The sequence below is a fragment of the Asparagus officinalis genome, chromosome 10 (assembly GCF_001876935.1).
Source record: "Asparagus officinalis chromosome 10, Aspof.V1, whole genome shotgun sequence".
Lineage (NCBI taxonomy): Eukaryota > Viridiplantae > Streptophyta > Magnoliopsida > Asparagales > Asparagaceae > Asparagus > Asparagus officinalis.
In genome coordinates, this window is record NC_033803.1 from 20,657,470 (window position 1) to 20,679,398 (window position 21,929).

At 34.0% G+C, this 21,929-nt stretch overlaps 1 protein-coding gene across 4 annotated transcripts in view; it reads right to left on the reverse strand.

The window, feature by feature from the left end:
• LOC109824977 overlaps positions 1-21,929 on the reverse strand; it is a 32,875-nt gene that overhangs the window by 906 nt on the left and 10,040 nt on the right. For 3 of the 4 annotated variants that reach the window (XM_020391626.1, XM_020391624.1, XM_020391625.1), the window contains exons 12-17: positions 21,780-21,904; positions 12,167-12,275; positions 11,838-12,018; positions 7,880-7,947; positions 3,741-3,856; positions 2,754-3,638 (exon numbers count right to left, since the gene is read on the reverse strand). In XM_020391626.1, the coding sequence (XP_020247215.1) occupies positions 2,754-3,638; positions 3,741-3,856; positions 7,880-7,947; positions 11,838-12,018; positions 12,167-12,275; positions 21,780-21,904 (1,484 nt within the window). The remainder of the gene's footprint in view (positions 1-2,753; positions 3,639-3,740; positions 3,857-7,879; positions 7,948-11,837; positions 12,019-12,166; positions 12,276-21,779; positions 21,905-21,929) is intronic. The other variant, XM_020391627.1, reaches the window with a different exon arrangement.

Consider the following 21,929-nt stretch of genomic DNA (forward strand, 5'->3'; position numbering starts at 1 on the left):
GAGACAGCAAGACTTGAAACAATGATTCAAACACGGCAACATGCTTCAAAAGAGTGGATATATACATTGAATGCGAAAACAAATTCGCTACAAGAGTACAAGATCAAAAATTCGAAGCAATGAAAATGTTAATGATTAGTGATTACAGGCATTGGGACGCAGCAAGAATCATGAGGTAGGAAGATTCAGTTTAAATGAGGTAGATAAGGGACACAAGAACAATTACTATGCATGCAAAGGAAGACATAACATTGAAGAAACAGGACATGAAGTCTTGCAGGCTTTCGCTTGTTGCAGGACATGGCTGACTATATATCATGAATTCTTCCATCACGAAGCTGGGTCATATCGAATATGTTAGAAATGCATGTCAGACATGTGCATCATGTATAATTTTTAGAAATTTCTGTGTGGCAGCGTCATTCTCAAGCCAGTGTCTCCACATCTGTGCTTTATAGTAACAAATCAACAAATGGAAACCGAAGAAACACCTACTTACATTTGATGGATAAACTTAGTACACCTTTAAACATAACCTAACATTATTTACTCATGTCTACTAGCCAATACATTATTTACTCATGTCTACTGGTCAATGGTTTAGCTTGTAAGTTGTAACTATCCTTTAACATGGAATAATTTTCAACATAACCACTATTACATGATATCAGTTTCCTGACAGTGACATGTAATTCATCAACATGAACATGGATTATATTAACCGTATTCATGGATTTTATTAACAGGATAATGAAAAGAGTTAATATGCATGCATGAATAAACAACCGATCAAACTGTTCATGGATTATATTAGCAGTTTTTTATCATTGAATTTTTTGACTGTTTTTTATCATTGAATTTTTTGACTGTTACAAAGTATAGAGTTAGACGAGATCAAAAAAGACTGCTGAAGTAATCTAAGGGACCTAACAGGTAACAAGGACCCATTTGTACTCATAATAAAAAGCTGGATCTGCACTAAGGCCCGCTATTCCATTCCTTGTGATTGAGATGTTTGATCCCATGAATTGAGCTGTTAAGAGGGAGAAAGTATCCAGTACATACAAGGTACCACATCATGCATACATCCTTCCAGTAACCTATTGACACCTATCAATTAAATGGCACATCATCTCCATCTTACCTTTTATCTCGTTCTTTAACCTCCACAACCCAACAAATTCATATAACGTCAATATTTTCTATGAATATACATGGGAAAATGAAAGATGCACCCGCAGGGGGAAATTCCAAAAAGCGTTCTTAATTTTCCTTTATTTTTTATTTTTGTACTGGGTTTATAATGTTGGGGATTCTCACCAGTTAAAGATTTCACGATTAATTGCACTTAAGTATCTTATAATTTTCCCCTACTTTGCACTTATATTCCCTCACTTATTTTGGCAGCACTTATATACCCTAAAATTTTTAAAACTTGCACGTATATACCCACACTTTTTTGGCAGCACTTACACCCTAAACTTGCACTTAAATATGTCTAAGTTGTTAAAACTTGCACTTAAGCCCTCGGTTATACAAACTTAAGGGTATTTAAGTGCAAATTTCTAAAACTTCAGGGTATTTAAGTGCAAGTTGTAAAAACTTTAGGGTGCTTAAATGAAAGTTTTAAAAACATTTAAGGTATAAAGTGCTGCCAAAAACAAGTGAGGTTATATAAGTGCAAAGCAGGGGAAACTATAGGGTATTTAAGTGCAATTAAGCCAAGATTTTAAAGAGGTAACTTTGGGAAACGTTCATGTACATTGAGATGAAGGGAGGGCGTGAACATGTGGTATGATCTGCACCCGGACAAAAAGAAAGAAGCAGAGTTTTTATTGACTCAATTAAGTCCCAGTAGCTTAAAAAAATACAACATAGCAATATCTCTTTCTTCTTCTTTTTTTCATTTTCTAAGATGGCGACCACGGCCCTATTGGGCCCTATATGTTGCCACCTTTGGTTGTATGATTGATAGGAAATTCTTATTTGTAACTTTTTTGGAACGTAAGTTTGTAATGGGTCCAGGATTCAGAAGTAGATAAACCAGGTCCATGACTAAAATTTTGATTTTCAGTTTGCTTGTTGTATAAGGGTTTATTCTTAATCTATGATGTTTGATTATTCTTTCTTTTTATTTTCCCCTCAGATGTGCTTCATGTTATCTGCTGGGAATGGTATAATAAAGAAGAAGAAAGAAATGAGAAGACGTTTCTTTTCAGATGATGATAGCTCGTCGGAGCTATCAGGGAGAAAATAGGAGAGGAAGGCAAGAAAAAAAATATTTTTAGCAATAAGCTGGCTCTGCCACTAAACAAATTTTGATAAGCTGAAGGTACCACATGACCATGATGATGTGGTACCTTGCTGCATTTGATGTCCTAATTTGCGCAGCTTATGTTATTTTTGTATATTTAACCTCTTTAAGTGCATTTTATACTTGAAGTCACATGTTTTTGAACGAATTCCAGTCCCAAAAAAATAGCAAACTATAACAGGAACTCAAAGCAAAAAAGTCAAGAATTCTTCCCACAGACAACCAAACAGGTCAAGTGTTAAACACAAGCACATTTTTCTACCAATCATAAGACAACAGGGTAAATATTGAAAAGAACAGTCTAAATGAAATGTCATATCGAAAATGGTAACTATCATCTAAGACGATGGCCTCATTAATAAAGAATTATGTTCTAAAGAATACTAGTTATATAAAACAACGATACCAGACTCATCATTAGATACGTCATTAGATTTACCCTTGAAGTTGGTTGGATTCGACGATTGGATCTCCTTGGTTCGACGGCATCGGCAAATGATGTTCCATGGTTCTCTGTGGGCTTCTTTTCGTTTCTGATGGACTTATCCAAAGGAGTAGGCCTTCCTTTTACACGTTGTTCTGCTTCAACTGCTGAAGACTTCTTCTTCGAAGCACGGACAGTAGATAGAGACGAAACAGATGAAGGAACCAGGCTCTCATTTGTCTGAAGGCTGTTAAGGAAAGAAACAGCTTCTAGAGAATTCTTTTCTAAATTGTTTTCCTCTTTGCTAAAACCAGGTGTCATATTTGATGAAGACCCATGACCATTTTTGTCACCATTCGAAGCAGTGGTGAGTGAAAGATTCTCTTTTTCAGATGTAGTTCTAGTTTGAGTAGTTTGAGATTTAATGGATTTAACTCCTATGGACTTACTGTCCCCACCCTGTTTTACTTTTGAATCCACCTTAGAAGTATTTCTCCATGGTCTGGATGTTTGAGGCATTAAATATTTAGCAAATTTAAGGGAATCAGCTCCTTGACTTGTCTTGTTGGTCTTATCAGAACCATAATGTTTGCTTACTTCCATAAACTTCCTTTTCTTTCCAGGCTTTGGAACACCAAATACAACCCCAGATCCTTCTTTTCGTAAGCCAGTCCGCTTCCCTTTCAGTGCATCAGAAATATTTGCTCCACTCGCATTCTCTCCCACAGAAAAAATTGTATCCTTTGCAGATAAATTCAGTGGTCCTGTCTCCTCTGCTTTCCCTAAAAACTCTGCAGGCATTTTCTCGAAAAAATTACTTATCCCTGTGCCGTCAACTTCTGCATCAACCTTGGTGTCAACTCTGCTCAACTTTGGTCGTTTCACATGGGGAGTATCGCCCTGAGTGTTTTTTACAAAAAAAAATTGAGCAAATGAAATAAATAACATTGCAGTGATTGCTAAATAGCAGAGAGGTCAGCAATTGCGAGATGGAAATGAAACCTTGTAAGATTGCGCCGTATTGTCTCTGGCACGAGACCACTCTATCCATTGACCATCCTTCCAAGTGAGTGATGGCCGAAGGTCCCAGGCCCGAACCAGCGACGAATGACCCCCAGCTGCAAGAAGAAAATATACATAAACTATTCAGCACAAAATGAACATTGTAATAAACACAAGTTTAGGAATCTCATACACTTAAGCTATATGAGACCAATTATTTGTTTAACAAATCTACATAGTATTAGAAGTTAGAAAAGAAATCTAATTATAGTTAGAAAAGAAATCTAATTATTCTCCTTTTTTTCTTTGATAATTAGAAAAGCTAAAACCAAAGGTTCGAGGCGATCTACATTGTTGATACATGGACCACAAGAATGTGATCAAAACAATTACAAATCTTAAAAACTATGGTAATGCAAGCAAATCGTTACAGCTAAAATCCATTTACTTTTTTGGAAATATAACCAGTAGGGGTGCAAACAGAACGAATATGGATTGGATATGACATTTATCATAATAGTGTTATTTTCTAATAACTGATACAAATACGAAAACGAATGTAGTTCCATAACAAAAACTCACATTCATTTTTTTAAATTGAATGCAAATACAGATGGAATGAGAGGACAATAAATCATGATACATAAATCGGATATGAGAGAACCTTATAAAACTCAAAACTATTTAAGTATATGATACAAAAATTGTCTAAATAAAACAAAATTTCTTAAAGCATAGTTCAACATATGCAGCACGCCTACAAATTTAAAATTACATCTCTTGATCATGAAAATCAGTTTCAGATCCGCTAATTTAAAGCCAATATAGTTTTTACCTTCTAATAAAGCAGATGATTTACCTATATCCGTATTTGTCTCCTAATCCTATTAAAATGTATCATATTTAATAGCCATATCCAGATTGTATAGGATGCGAATAGATCCACAGATATCCATTGTCATTTACATTCCTAATAAGTAATAACCACACAAGAAAGATATCCACGAATATTCACATTGCATCTCTAATGACCACACAAGAAAAATGATTGATAAACTTAAGTAGTTCGCAAGAAGCAATCATTTCTTTTCTTACTTTTTCTTCAACTATGCTCTTCCAAGTTTCATGTACGTTGCACATGAGTTCAGAAGTCCATGTCCATGATGGTTTCGACAACTCTCTGTACCACATCTATTCTTACAAACCCATAGCAAATTCCATCATTAGACACTTTCTCAACCTTCATATCCTCTTTAACTTAGTTATCCGTGTAAGTATTGATTCCCCAAACTATTCCAAACCTAATAGGAATGTCACAAAGTCCTATAGGTTTTCTATTTGCATGCTGTAAAAGAAATTTCAGCTTCACTTAAGTTAAAACATCAACAGTAGCATTCCTATAATGAACTATACTCTAAATCCTATATGGCTCACGTGAAAAAATTAGTAAAGTTACTTGACCTTCTTAAATTTCTTTTTATGCTATAGTCGGGTTCATTTTTGCACACGAAATGCAAATAACTCTAGGTCTAATAAATTTTCTTGGTGAGCATCTATATTCAATGTATCATATACCTTAAATTTACCCCCACAACCTTTTCTACCACCTTTAGATTCTTACAGACCTCTTTGCTACTCTTTTAACACAATTAGACACTGGAGAGGAAAAAAGGTCTTTTTCCTTTGCATTCAAACTTTGTTCCTTTCACCATTAAATCTTCAAATTGCCTGAAGTCTTCATTTTTCATGTTCTTCACCATTTCGATCTCTCAATCATCGTTGACTTGCAAAGACATCCAGTCCTTACATTTTCAGATTTTTTCATGTGTAAAGCATTTTACAAGATATTCACAATTAACCTCAATATTTATATCAAGTTCTCACCTTTCAAATATTTCATCATCAAGCTCCCCGAATAATAGTCACAACTTTATATTAAGAGAATATACAACCCATTTAACAAGATGTTCATTTCTATAGTTAAGTATAAGAAATCAGGCAATAAGCATATTAAAAGCTTAACAATAGCCAACAGAATTAAAAAATACGAGCGCCGTTTTGTGCACATCAATTTAATAAAGCTGCTATATGAAAATGGTAAACTTAACGAAGGAGATGGCCCAAATTAGAATGGAGTGGAAGAATTGAATTCATGTAGCCCAAACATTTGGGATAGAGGATTTGCTGCTTCTGCTGTTGTAATTTATTAAAGCTGCTATGTACAGTTATGCAACTAACTAACAACATCATCTGATTTCGTGTATCACGTAAAAGGCATGAGCTCTCACTGTCTTAATGGTTTAGAGGTAATGAGTCAAATCTAATTGGATCTAGCAAATGGGAATCTGCAAAGAATGCAATCCTAATGGAAGCTTAAACTATCAGATATAAATTCAACCTCTGTAAGTTGGAACGGAATCTCAATACCTAACGGAGAATGGCGTAAAAGGTCATTATTTACTTAAGCTGAAAATTAGAGAAAATATTCACTTTTAAGTTTTTTTTGGGATAAAAATCGTCAGCAGAATATGAGCTGACTAACTTGCTGACATGTTCTGGACCAGCTACTCTGTGAAATTAAGAGCGAGCAGACAAAACCAACAGGTCTTTTACTCTTGGCCAAAACAAGAGATAGCTGCATATCAAATGGTGAGATAAAATATATTGATAGTGGTTACCATCAGATTCCTTCGTTAACAAATATAACTCATCTTTCGTCATACGAAATGCTTCCATCAGTCCCACTTAGAACGTATGAGCAAAAGTAGTTTCAATATGAAACAGTTCAATAAATACCATTTGGTGATTACTTTCAGCTTTACTAAAATTATTTTGTTCTTTCTTCATTTAGCTTGAGTGTATCTACTTCGACGATGTTTAACAAGTATCCCAAGACTGTTTGTGTTTCTCCTTTAGTTTAAATCAAAATTTATGTCATGTATGTTTATTCTCTCAGATGCCTCACCAATCCTTAGCTCTCGTGAAAGAATATATTACTGATTATTGTGCCTATAAGGTTCCATACATCTTACATTCCACAAAGCTAACTTACTTTCAAACTTTCCCTTAGTTTCCAAACAACTACTTTCAATATGTTAAACATGTATCTCAAGCCTATTTGTGTTTCTCCTTTCCTGTAAACCGAATTTTATATCAAGTGTATTGTATATTTATTCTCCCAGAATGACTCATCTTTCCTTGATTTCTTCCAAAAGAATATATTCCTGATTATGGTGCATACTAGCTCCAATACCTCTTAGATTCCAACTAGCTAATCTATCTTAGAACTTACCCAGTTACTAGTATCACTGTACACTCCTGGACGAAGCTCCTTAATCCCTTCTATCATAATGGACATAATAACACATTTGACACCAGATCTAGTTCTTGTGTAAGGTGCTTAGCAGAAAGGCAATAACCTACACAACCTCACTAATTATTGCATAAGACTGTCTTGCTGCAAGGGCATCCCTTTGCAGTTCCAACTACAGTTTATTGTTAGAAAATAGAAGCTAAAGTAATTTTGCGAAATTTAACTATGAATACAACAAGAAACATCATAGTAATCCTAGGAAAGTTTGACCTTCACTGAGATTTTTCTTATGGATAACTTAGCATTCAATAACCCGACTTATATTATTCAACAGAAACCCATCCAAGTGCCCCTCAGCTTTCTTGCATTTAGAAATTATAACAATCACACTTGTATCTTTTTTCCTCCATCTTTTTCAGTGTTCAAGCACATGTAAGTGCAAATACATGCCAAGCCATCCTCTACAATATTGCAACTAAAATGCAGTGATCCATGCTCACTATGCAGTTTGAACTTTGCAGATGACTGTGATTCCCTGCAACACTAACAGATCACATAAATCTTATTTCTTGCCCTCTAAGAACACTCTAAAAGCATTGTCTTCAATTGACCCTAATTATCTGGACAAGGAATTTTGAATAGAGGATTAGTACCATGTTGATAGTCAATGGTAAAAGTTGATATCAACCAATTTAGAGGGAAAGTCTTAGTTGACAAGATAATTTGACACTAGTATAAAAGAAGTATTTAGGACAATAAATTTGAGCATTTTACAAACTAATAAAACATCTAACATATCAACTTAACAATACATGTATAAGCAAACCTGAAAATTGCACTGTAAGCTTTGTTTCATCGACTTGGCTCTTCTCAATCACAGTCCCTTCAAACCATCTGAAAATAAGTTTGCAGTAACGTGTGAGAATAAGAGTCATATGACCTATGTTGCATGGGTACATACACGTACAGGTACTGGTACAGGACACAGAAAATTTGCAAAAGGGCATGGGAACACGGCTATGTAAATATTAATATATGCATACATTATGTATTGAAAATAATTTTATATTGAAACTAATAGTTAACATGAGATCGATATTTTTTTATTCACATGTTATGAGAAGTAAAATTCCTATAGCATTTTTATGTTTCTTTTATTATGTGGATTATAAATTGTAAAAATGCTCGTGTTTTGAACAAGTCACCCAAACGACCATTAAAATCATAGTTGGGAACCCAACTAGTTTCAAGAAGGGGGTGTGAAGTGTATGATTTACATCCTGGAATTCTAAATTAAAACATATATTGTTTAATTGAGTACATGCCCGAATAAATGTATGCATTTATGCAAGGAATGTCCAAGGAGTTTGGGTACATGTACACGTACGTATCGGGCATGGGTATGGGTATGCTTCAAGATAGAAGTGCCCAGGTAACATAGGATGACTTATGGGAAAGAATGCAGGCTAGGACATTCACAAAGCAACTGGAAGTGTCAAGATTTCTGCAAAAAACTGAAAAAAATGAAAGACCTGGGGAAATCTTGAAACAACCCTAACACATACAAAGTACACTAAATTTTGGCAGCGCAACACGAGCTAAAATTAAAGACACATGTGAGAATAAGAGTCAAATGACATGCTGCATACTTGCATGGGTACAATGGGTATGGGTATTGCTATGGGTCATGGCAAATTTGCAAAAGGTAGGGTACGGGGACACAGCTATATAAAGACTTATATACACATATGTTAGGTATTGAAATTAATTATTTATTGAAACTAATAGTTTACTTTGAGATCAATGTTTTTTTATTCACGTGTTACGAGAATTAGAATTCCCATATCATTTTCATGTTTCTTTTATTTTGCGGACTATAAATTGTAAAAATGCTCGTGTTTTGAGATAGTCACCCAAATGACCATTAAAATCATAGTTTGGAACCCAACTGGTTGCAAGTAGGGGATGTGAAGTGTAGGATTTACATCCAGGAATTCTAAATTAAAACATGTATTGTTTGATTGAGCACATGCCCAAATAAATGTATGATATATGCAAGGAGTGTCCAAGGAGTTTGGGTAAGGATACACGAACGTGTCCGGCATGGGTAAGATAGAAGTACCCAGGTAAATAGCATATGACTAATGGGAAAAGAATGCAGGCTAGGACATTCAGAAACCCACAGGAAGTGTCTAGGTTTCTGCAAAAAACTGAAAATAAATGGGAGGCCTGGGGAAATCTTGAAATAACCATAACATATACAAAGTAAACTACACTTTGGCAATGCAACACGAGATAGAATAAAAGACATAGATAGAGTTCCTCAGGATGGAGAGGAGTATATGAACAAATGGTGCAAACTCAAAACTATGTATAGACATTGCAAAAGAAGCACAGGGAGGTGTATATATTTGCAAAAAAACATATATTTGCTATCACATAGCACATCAACAATATAAAAATAACCTTTATTATATGTAGTGTTTTGACAAATTCTGTAAAGTATTACTTTGGAGATTCTATCTGTAAATTTGCCTAAAGATTGATGGAGATTCATGATTCCAAACAGTGAACCAGAATGGGACATGGCAAGGATAACGAAACAATCTAATTAATTGCAAACTCCTCAAAAAGGAGTTTGCATTATAAAGGTAAAGATGGATTTTAGGCTACATTGCATCAATACTTAAACAAGGAAAGTCTTCCCAAATGCAAATCCAATCCTTAGATACTCAAATGCTTGAATATGTGTTGGATGCTTCTTTTATATAGAATAAAATCTACAGCATATCCTGTACATAAGAAAGAAATATCACACGTGACTCCAATACTAAGAAGATAAAGTCATAACGTACAAAGATGGATCACGACTGCATTTGATTTAAAGATGCCAATTTATAAGATGCATTTGTATCGTTAATCACAAAAAGAAGCTATGACTTTCTAGGTGAGTGAGACGTAATTACATGACACCTGGGTTACTCTGGGTTTCAAAAATTATAACATTAAAAGTTTCAGATTATAGATAAAACATTGTTTGTTGGTGTGTGTGTGTGCGCGCAAGCGCACGCGCGTTGGAGTAATATAAAATTGTAGTATACTTATATAAAAATGCAAAAGTATCCTGTAGAATTGTCGTATCCATGAACATATATAATATTTGTATTCCTTGCAAGTAAAAAGAAAAAAAACCCAAACATGTGGCTTAAACTTATTCTCTTTATAGTGAAAGGTAACAGGAGTAAATTTCTGGTGGAAGTGAGCAAACTACATCTTCTCAAATTTCTTAGACCTGTAGGCAATCTATAAGAAGAGATTTTGAAAGACGTCAATATGCAAATTAAACTAAATTTTGGGAATGCAGCATGAGTAAAATAAAAGCCATGCATAAAGTTTGTGAGGATGTAACTAAGTACATGATCCAATGGTGCACACTCAAAATAATGTATAGACATATATGCAAAAGGAGGAAGCACATGAAGATCCATATACTTACTAGTATATCGCACATAAACCATACAAAATTTTGACCTTTATTTTATGTAGTGTTTTGACAAATTCTGCATAGTATTACTTTGGAGATTCTATACGTAGATTTTCCCAAAGCTTGATAGAGATTCATGATCTAAAACAATGAACCAAAATGGGACATGGGACAGTCATGAGACAATCTCATTAATTACAAACTCCTCAAAAGGGGTTTGCATTATGAAGTTAAAAAAATGGACTATAGGCTATATTGCAAGGATACTTCAATAACGAAGGTGTTCCCAAATGCAAATCCAATACTTGGATACTCAAATGCTTAATATACGTTGGATGCTTCTTTTTATATAGACTAAAATCTACGCCATATCCTGTATATACCAAAGAGGTGCCACGGTGACTCCAAGAGAAGCTAAAGTCCTAACGTACAAAGGATGAATCACAACTACATTTGATTCATAGACGCATTTACATGGTTAATCGCAAGAAGAAACTATGATTTTCTAGGAGAGTGACTTTTAATTACATGATATCTAGGTTACTGAGCATTCCAAACATTATAGAATTAATAGTTCACAGTATAGATAAAATAGTGTGCAAGGACGGATCCATGAAAGGGCTTGTGGAGGCACTTGCCCCCACACAATTTTTATTTTTTTATTAAATAGGTGCCCCCATATAATTTATATAGGTTCCCCCACAAAATTTGTAATACCATACAAGTATGAAGAACTATTATTGAATCTTAGTAGTCTTTCATAAGTATTTGTTGATGAAAATGAAAATGGCTATTTATTGATATGAAATGATATTGAAAAGCATTATTTATTGAGATTTACATGGTTATTGTGTAAATAAGTTCTTCTAGTGGTATAATATTATATAAGCTATGAATTTACATTTGTAATTGTAAATGTGCCCCACAAGGGGAAAACATTCTAGATCCATCCCTCTCTCTCTCTCTCTGTTGTAGCAATATATCGTTGTAGTTTACTTAAATAAAGAAGCATGTATCCTGTAGAATTGTCATATTCATGAACATATACCATACTTTTATTCCTTGCAAGTAAATAAAAAAGGGGGAAAAGAGCCTAAACATGTGCAACTTAAGCTTATTTCCTTTAAAAATGAAAGGGAACAGGAGTAAATTCCTGGCAGAAGTGAGAAAACTGGATCTTCTCAAACTTCTTATATGTGTCACCAATAGCACAAGTAGCATTCAGTACAGAAAACACTAAAAAATAACTTGACTCAGCCTAAAGTTGTATATATGAGCCACATTTAGATAAAATACTAACCCATCGTGCATCCGAGCATCCACCCTATCACCAACAGCCCATACATAATTACCTACAGCCTCCCTTCGCCGCTTCCTTGTTCCATCGTACTTTGTTGAGACCACAGAATGCATAATCCGAATTCTAGGAGCTCTATTTCTTTCACTGTCAAGTGACACCCATTCCTTAAGCTGACCAGATCCTGACGAGATTTTTGGTCAATCATTCACATAACAAGGCATGTTAAAAAATTCTTATTAGAACTTGTTAAAATGACAAACTTGTAATTAGATAACTTTCAATGAAGATGATAATACACATAAATAAATTGTAAGTAAACTGATCCTTACCATCATCAGAAAGAAGATTGCTGTAGCAGACATAAGCTTCATTATCTTTTAAATCAAGAACGCGTGCAGAAAACCAGCCTCCTCTAAGACCTTCCTTATCAGACATAACCTAGAAATTTCATTCAAAGAATTAGATGCACCTCAATTGAATCCCAAATCATTAGATACAAAGGCAAAATGTGAACAGATGTTTCTTCTCAGGGCGTGTTTTTTTAAAGTGGAAACCATTGGAAAAATTCTGACACCATCAGAAAATGAATAATAATAATAATCAAATCCAGGGGTTCCAAATTCCTTTGTTTGTTTCACCAAAAGTTTTTAATAAGGTGTTCTTAAAAGTGGAGAAAACACGACTTTTTGGGTGGAAACCAATTCCTCCCTAAATGCGAGGAAATGGGCTGCAAAAAAGGTTGGAAATGTGGGTTTTAATAATTAAATAATGGGATGATGTTGGGAGTTGGTAAAATATAATAGTTAAATAATGAAGGAAGGTTTCCAACTCAAATATTTTCTTATTTTTGGCTTTTGAACCAAACAAGAGAATGAGATAGAAAACATTTCCTGCCCATGTTTCCATACCAAAGCAAACAATAAAAACATGTTTCCTAGAAACACACGGAAAGAGGTGGAAATAGGTTTACTAGAAATGGTTTCCTATATTTTGATAAATGAAACAAACACGCCCTTAAAGAAAAATCCAACTGAATTGCAGTATCCAATAACACAAATGATGAAGGAAAATTTGAAACCAAAAATGTTATCATAGCCCAAATATAAGAAGCAGATACAACAGTCTTATTATTAATACTTCATTCCACACTGAGAAAAGACATTGATCATGGAACAAATGACCAAGATGATATAAATGACAATGAAATCAAATTATACCAAATAACAAGTATTAAGAAGAAAATTATAATGTATAACAAACATTAAGAAAAAACAATCATGAAGATGATAAAGAAAAAATGGACAAAAGATCTGGAGTTAACCGATACCAAATCTCAAAAGGGGAAAAAATATATAGATTCAACAATCTAATTGTAATATGGCAAGTCCTCCCCACTGAGAACAAGGTAGCGGAAAGGCCACATCTTAATCTTACTTGCATTCAAAAGCATTAATATGATAAATTATGATTGTGTTAGGTCTCTTGTTTTAATGATGATTTCCAAACATCATTATTGGTGCTAATTGTTTGTTGAGTGATATTGTGCAGATTACATTTTGTCAAGCAATATAGTGCCACTATTGGAGGATGGATGAAACTTGCGCCGTAACGATGATATCCAAGGATGTGGAGGCAAGTTGATGGAAAAAAGCTATTTAAAGAGCAATATATACAAGAGGAGCTTCATCAACAAATTAGTAAATATCGAGCCTCAAGAGTTGTATACATATGTGAGCGATATTTGTATTTTTTTTACTTTTTCTCTAGATCATAATGTAGGCAAGAAACAAAATAGATAACATTTGAAGCAATTGGGGTTCACACACACACTTTTAAAATCATGTTTTGGACCAATTTTGAAAAATGATAAGTTTTTACATTTGGGAAATTATTTTTTTAAGAATTCTTTTTCTAACATGTTTATATTCATGTTTATAAACATTTCCCGAAGTTTGACATTTCTTGAAATTTATTTGCTATTTTTAAAGGCACTTCAAAAATCAAATTTTCATTTTTAAACAGGCTTTGTTCATGTTATTAGTCGACTGAACAGTGTTATCAGTCGACTGAAGAAACTGCCTGGAAACACTGAAAGTTTCTGCTCAGTCAACTGATGGACCATCAGACGATTGAAGCAGTGCATCAGTCGACTGATGAGTTCATCAGTCGACCGATGAAGTCTAAGCGGTCAGCTCATCAGTCGACTGAACAATACCATCAATTGACTGATGGCACTGTAACGGCTAGTTTCTGTTTCAACTGAAATTTCAGGATTTTGTGATTTGTTCGGGAGTTGGGCTATTATTTGGGGTTCCTATATATATCTGTTGACCCTCTTCATTTCAGTATTAAAGCAAGCAAGAAAAATTCTTTGAGTTTGTGTTTATTGTGTGTTTTGAGCTTAAACTCTTATTCTTCTCAATTTCGGATTTACGTTTTCAATACCCACAACCTCAAGCTTCATTTGCATTCTCTTAATCATTGCCACAGGAGTGTTGTAAGAGAGATTTTTTCATCTTATTCTACTATGTGGAGAGCTTGATCTCGAGATCAAATTGTGTGGTTGTGAGATCTTAAGGGAGATCGTTGTGAAGAAGTTCCTGCTTTCAAACCGGGTGTGTTTAGTGAATTATCATCAGGAGAGGTGGTCGGGACGTAGGTCGTGAGGACCGAACCTCATGAACACATCGGCGTGCAATTTGGCTAACTATTCTCTTACTCTCTCTCTCTCTTATTTATTGCCATACTTATTATTTGTGTTTGGTATCGTATTGAATTTTATTAATTGCACATTTATTGTTTGATTACCCTATTCATCCCTCTCTAGGGTAATTTCATTTAGTATCAGAGCAAGATCTCTACATTTAATTAGGTCTAACCACTTTAGAGTAAAGATCCAAATAGATTCAAACATGAATGTGCATATGCTTGAAGGTCAATCAACTACTAGACCCCCTTTATATACTGCAAGAACTTCGCCTATTGGAAAGCTAGGATGAGAATTTATTTGCGATGTATCGATCTTGACATTCTAGAAATAGTAGAGAAGAAATATGTTGAAAAGCCTAGCAAAGACATGACCGAGAATGAACGGCATTTGGCTAACCTTAATGTTAAAGCCATGAACGTCTTCATTTGTGGACTCACTCCGAATGAGTATAATAAAGTCTCCACGTGTGCAATCGCACACGAAATTTAGGAAAAACTATGTATCACTCATGAAGGAACCCCTCAAGTCAAGGAGTCCAAAATTAGCATCCTTATGCATGAATATGAGTTATTTAAGATGCTTTCAAATGAGTCAATTGATGCCATGTTTTTCGATTTACTAATATTGTTAATGAATTACATGGCATTGATAATGTGTTGGAGAACCAAGAGAAAAACTACAAAATCATTCGCCATCGGCATAGGAGCCCAAAGCTACGACTATTGAGGAAGCTAATAATCTTACGACGCTTACACTTGATGGCCTCATTGGCAAACTCAAAGTTCACGAAAAGAAGATCAATGAGAAGAAGGAAGAACCCCAATGAACAAATGAAGAGCCTTCTCAAAAGATGAAGACTATTGCGTTCAAAGGAGCAATTGATAATGACTCTTCCTCCTCAAATAGTGATATCGATGTCTCTAGAAAAGTGGCTCCCATCTCTAGGAGAATATCAAGATCGATAAAAATGAATAAAAATTTAAAAATCGTTCTAACAAATTCCCCTCTCGTGTAGGTAAATATTTTGAGTGCAATGAACAGGGGCATATAGCGAAGGATTGTTCCAAGATAGAAGAGAAATACATGAAGTACAAGAAGAAGAAGGCGATGTATGCGGGATGGGAGGAATCCGAACCAAGTGATTCGGATAGTGACGAAGAAGCCGCCAAGATTGCTCTTCATGATTCAAACATATGCTTCATGGCTTATGAAGATGAGGTACAATCCGATACCGATGATGAATCATTTTATATGCAATGTGAGCTAGGAATGAAATTTTGAATTGAACAAATTAAGAAAAGAACATTCTTCTTTCAAGAAATTGTATAATTCATGTGACTCAAAATTTGAGCAACTATAATCCTCGCTAAATGATGTCATTGCCTTAAAAGATAAGATAATTAGGGATCTCGATTTTGAAAATAAACAATTAAGATCTCAAATTAAAAAATTAAAAAATAAAAATAAAACGTTAAGAACTAATCATGCTTCTACTAGTCATAATCATCATCACTTTAGAAGAACATTGTATCATAGATCTCATGCCCTCACCTACAAGAAAGATTTTATTTGCACATATTACATGAAATATGATCATACTTCCACACATTGTAAGATTAGAGATAACATTTATTATTATAGGTTGATGTGGGTACCTAAGGGTACCAAGGGTACTAACATTCAAGGACCCAAGATTTGAGTACCTAAAATTTCTACCACTCGTTTACATGTAGGGAACGTCTCACATAAGACGTAGAGAGATGTGATACCTTGATAGTGGTTGTTCTCATCACATGACGGGCAATAAAAATTTATTTGTAACCCTATCAATGATGGAAGGAGGCAATGTCTCCTTTGGCGGCGGTGAGAAAGGTAAAATTGTAGATATTTGTGTTATTGATAAGAAGCTTTCTCCCGTTATTAAAGATGTTTATTTAGTAAAAGGATTTAATCACAATCTTCTTAGCATTAGTCAACTTAGTGACAAAGGTTATGATATTACTTTTAAACCGGATAAATGTATTGTTAGTCTTAATGATAAAAAAAATTTTGTTGCCCTTAGAAAAACTAATGTGTATATTTTAAAGATAAATGAGCTTATAGATCAAGATATGAAATGTCTTGCCGCGGTAGATGGGGATCATTGGATTTAGCACAAAAGACTTAGAAATACCCACATGAGATTAATTTCAAAGCTATCAAAGAAGAACTTGGTAAAAGGACTACCAAGCCTAACCTTTGTTAAAGATTCTCAATGCGAGGAGTGTGCCAAAGGTAAACAAGTCAAAAAAACTCCTTTAAAACTATAAATGAGGTATCTACCACTAAACCCTTATAACTACTTCATCTTGATCTTTTTGGTCCTATGCGTGTTGCCTCACTATGAGGTAAACACAATGCGTTTGTTATAGTTGATTTTTCACATTTCACTTGGGTTATTTTTCTTACAAATAAAGATGAATGTTTTGAAGAATTTTTTTTTTTTGTAAAAAGAGTTGAAAATGAAAAGGATTTGAAAGTTATAAAAATTCAAAGTGATCATGGTGGTGAATTTCAAAATAAAATTTTTAGTGATTTTTGTAATCATCATGATTACACAAGTTTTCTGCTCCAAGAACACCACAACAAAATAGTATTGTTGAACGAAAAAATCGTACCATACAAGTGATGACACGTAGTATGATTAATGTTTTTGATTTGTCAAAATATTTTTGGGTAGAAACCGTCAACACGGCTTGCTATGTTTTAAATCGTGTTTTAATTAGATCAATTTTCAAGAAAACACCTTATGAATTTTATTTTGGCAAAACTCCAAATATTAGCTATTTCCAGGTTTTTTGTTGCAAATGTTTTATTTTTAACACAAAAGATCACCATGAAAATTTTAATCAAAGATAGATGTAGGGATATTTTTGGGATATGCATCAAGGAGTAAGACTTAAGAGTTTTCAACAAACGAACACTCGTTGAAGAAGAATCTATAAACGTTACCTTTGATTAATCTAATGATGGTTTACAATATGTGCCTAGGGATGATGATGACATTGAGGAAGGATTGAAACTTTTATAAATAAATGACAATCCCTCAACAGTTGCACCAAAGGATAGGGAATGAGGACTTGAACCTATTCAAGTAGAACTCCCTAAAGCATAGAAGTTTGCACCGGATCATCCTAAGGAGCAAATTATCGGAAGCTCATTAAAATGAGTTTTGACTCGCTCAAAGATGAGCGAGTGTGATAATATTACTTTCTTATCCCAAATTGAACCTAAATGTGTTGTTGATGCTTTGAATGATGAATTTTGGATTTTAGCTATGCATGATGAATTAAACAATTTTTAAAAAAAATAATATTTGGAAACTTGTTCCTAGACCTACAGATTTCCATGTTATTGGAAAAAATTTGATTTTTAGAAATAAACTTGATGAATTTGATATAGTGACTAAAAATAAAGCTCGTTTAGTTGCCCAATGATACAATCAAGAGGAGGGCATTAATTATGACGAAACTTTTACACCGGTTACTAGATTGGAGTCAATTAGAATGTTTTTAGATTTTACTAGCTTTAAAATTTTTAAATTATTTCAAATGAATGTTAAAAGTACTTGTTTTAAATGGGTTTATTGAAGAAGTGTATGTCGAGCAACCCCCGATTTTATTGATCCACTATTTCCTAATCATGTTTATCGAGTACAAAAAGCTTTGTATGGGTTAAAACAAGCTCCTAGAGCTTGGTATGCTCGCCTCTCAAGTTTTCTCATTGACAATGGATTTTCAAAAGGAAAATTTGATAACACTCTATTTTTTAGAAAAAGAAAAAATAATTTTATTTTGGTTCAAATTTATGTTGATATTATCTTTGGTGCTACTAATGAATCATTGTGCAAGAAATTTTCAAAGGTTATGCAAGAACAATTTGAGATGAGCATGATGGGAAAGCTTACATTCTTTCTTGGTCTCCAAGTTAAACAAACCAATTAACGGAATTTCCGTGTCACAAAGCAAATACGCTAGAGAGTTGGTCAAAAAATTCGGCATGTCAAATTCCAAATACGCACAAACTCTGATGAGCAACTCCATCAAGTCGGACTTGGATGAAAGTGGTGAGAAGGTAGACCAAAAACTCTATCGATGTATGATAGGTAGTTTACTTTATCTCACCGTTAGTAGACCGGATATTATGTTTAGTGTTTATGCATGTGCACGCTTTCAAGCATCTCCTAAAAAATCTCATCTAATTGCGGTTAAAAGAATTATTAAATATATAAATTGCACTATTGAGCTTGGTTTATTTTATCCAAAGAATACTACTTTTGATCTTTGTGGTTATTGTGATGCCGATTTTGTCGGATGTAAAATAGACCGTAAGAGTACGAGTGACACATGTTAATTCTAAGGCAATTTACTTGTTTCTTGGTCATCCAAGAAACAAAATTGTGTTGTCTTATCCACTACGAAAGCGGAATACATTACCGCCGGTTTATGTTGTGCATAATTATTATGGATAAAACAAAATTTAGTTGATTTTAATTTACATTTTCATGATACAAAGATTTATTGTGAAAATACTAGTACCATAAATATTTCAAAAAATCTGTTTTGCATTCTAGAACTAAATATATAGATGTACGATATCATTTTTTACGTGACCATGTAGAAAGGAAAGATGTCTCTCTTGTATAAATTGACACAAAATCATAATTAGCGGACATCTTTATCAAACCCCTTAGTGAAGAAGATTTTTGTCGTATAAAAAATGAATTAGGCATGTGTATTCTTTGATTATTTGTTTTGATGCCTTTTGCTTGTTTTTTATTTTTGGATTAACATTTTCATATCTAAATATTTTATTATTTGCACTCATTGCCACAACATGTTTGAACACGCAAGGATACTTAGAGGAGTGATTGGGAGAGACCGGGGTCAATTCTAAGAGGAGTGGGTTGATAGTAAAGCCTAGGGAGAGATCATAAATCCAAACACTTGAGAAATGTAACACGGGTAGGCTAACACTTAGGTCCCTTTTGACAAAGGGTTAAGAAAGAAGGGTTAAAGAAAAGGATTAATGTACTTAGCACATTCGATAATCTGAATGACTAAATTATTAACCTGTTAAATAAGTTTTATTTTAGCCCTTACGATCAGTTTTAGTGTTTGGGAATAATAATGATTTTAACTATTTTTTTTATAATTATAAATATTAACTATTAATCCTTTTAAATAGGTGTATTAGTAAACCCCTCATTTTGAGGGGTTAACTCATTTTAATCTCTAGAGGGGCTAGCTTAACCCTTCTATATTTTTTATGTTTAGTAAATTATGAAGGGTCAACTCACTTTAACCCTTGTATAGATTTTTTGTGTTTGGCGGGTTAAAAAGGGGTTAAGTCTCATTAACTCCTCACTTAACCATTTGCCAAACGGTACCTTAGAGAAGTATCTTGTGGGTTTTACAACATGTATATCGTTTTTTTTATTACCCCATTTTAATGTTGACAAAGAGAGAAAATCTCCAATCCTTTGTGCATATAGATAAGAGGAGAGCCTTATAGATAGGGGAGCAACTATCTATAAGTACTTATTTTATTTATGCTCTTGTATAATGGTAGTTTGTCATTATCAAAAATGGAGAGATTGATAGGTCTTTTGTTTTGATGATGATTTCCAAACATCCTTATTGGTGCTAATTGCTTGTTGAGTGATATTGTGTAGATTACATTTTGTCAAGTAATATAGTGCCACTATTGAAGGATGGATGGAACTTGCGTCGTAACGATGATATCTAAGGAGGTGGAGGCAAGTTGATGAAAAAAAGCCATTTAAAGAGCAACATATACAAGAGGAGCTTCATCAACAAATTAGCAAATATCGAGCCTCAAGAGTTGTATACATATGTGAGCGTTATTTGTATTTTTTACTTTCTCTAGATCATAATGTAGGCAAGAAACAAAGTAGATAACATTTGAAGCAATTGGGGTTCACACACCCACTTTTAAAATCATGTTTTTGACCAAGTTTGAAAAATGATAAGGTTTTACATTTGGGAAATGATTTTTCAAGAATTTTTTTCTAACATGTTTATATTCATGTTTATAAACATTTCCTAAAGTTTGATATTTTTTAGAATTTATTTGCTATTTTTTAAGGCACTTCAAAAATTAAATTTTTATTTTTAAACAGGCCATGTTCATGTTATCAGTCGACTGAACAGTGTTATCAGTCAACTGAAGAAACTGCCTGGAAACACAAAAAAATTCTACTCAGTCGACTGATGAACCATCAGTCGACCGATAAAGTCTGAGCGACCACCAACGGTCAGCTCATCAGTCGACTGAACAGTACTATCAGTCGACTGATGGCACTGTAACGGCTAGTTTCTGATTCAGCTGAAATTTCGGAATTTTGTGATTTGTTCGGGATTTGGACTATTGGTTGGGGTTCCTATATATATCCTTTGGCCCTCTTCATTTCAGTATTAAAGCAAATAAGAAAAATTCTTTGACTTTTTGTTTATTGTGTGTTTTGAGCTTAAACTCTCATTCTTCTCAATTTCGGATTTACTCTTTCAATACCCACAACCCTAAGCTTCATTTGCAATCTCTTAATCCTTGTCATAGGAGTGTTGTAAGAGAGATTTTTCCATCTTATTCTACTATGTGGAGAGCTTGATCTCGAAGAGATCAAATTATGTAGTTGTGAGATCTCGGGGGAGTCGTTGTGAAGAATCTCGGCTTCCAAACCGGGTGTGTTTAGTGGATTACTATCGGGAGAGGTGGTCGGGACGTAAGTCGTGAGAACCGAACCTCGTGAACACATCGGCGTGCAATTTGGCTAACTGTTCTCTTTCTCTCTCTTATTTATTGTCATACTTATTATTTGTGTTTGGTATTGTATTGAATTTCAATAATTGCACATTTATTGTTTGATTACCCTATTCACCCCCGTCTAGGGTAATTTAAGATTGTGTGCATAAACAGGTAGAGTGCTAGCTTCATTGGAGATAACTCCCAGGTGTCAATATAATAGTGAATGAATGTTGTTAGATAAAAACCATAGCCCCAAAAAAAAGGAAATACTAAAGAGAAAAACCATAATAATAAATCTAACACTAAAATAATTGTTATTTACACCCAAAAAAAAATTTGGATGTGGCTAAGCCGTTAAGGAAGCACATATTCCACTGCTTAGTTTGCAGCAGAGAGCATCCTAAAGGTTTCCATATAAAGCATACCTCAACAACAGATCCCTTTTGTATGGCATTTTCCTTCAGATTGCCTGATGACTGATTTCTTTCATGGCTATCATTCAGAAGAGTTGATGGATTACCTACTCCACTCCCTAAGCCAGTTAAGCCCACTTCAATCAAAATAAAAATCATTAC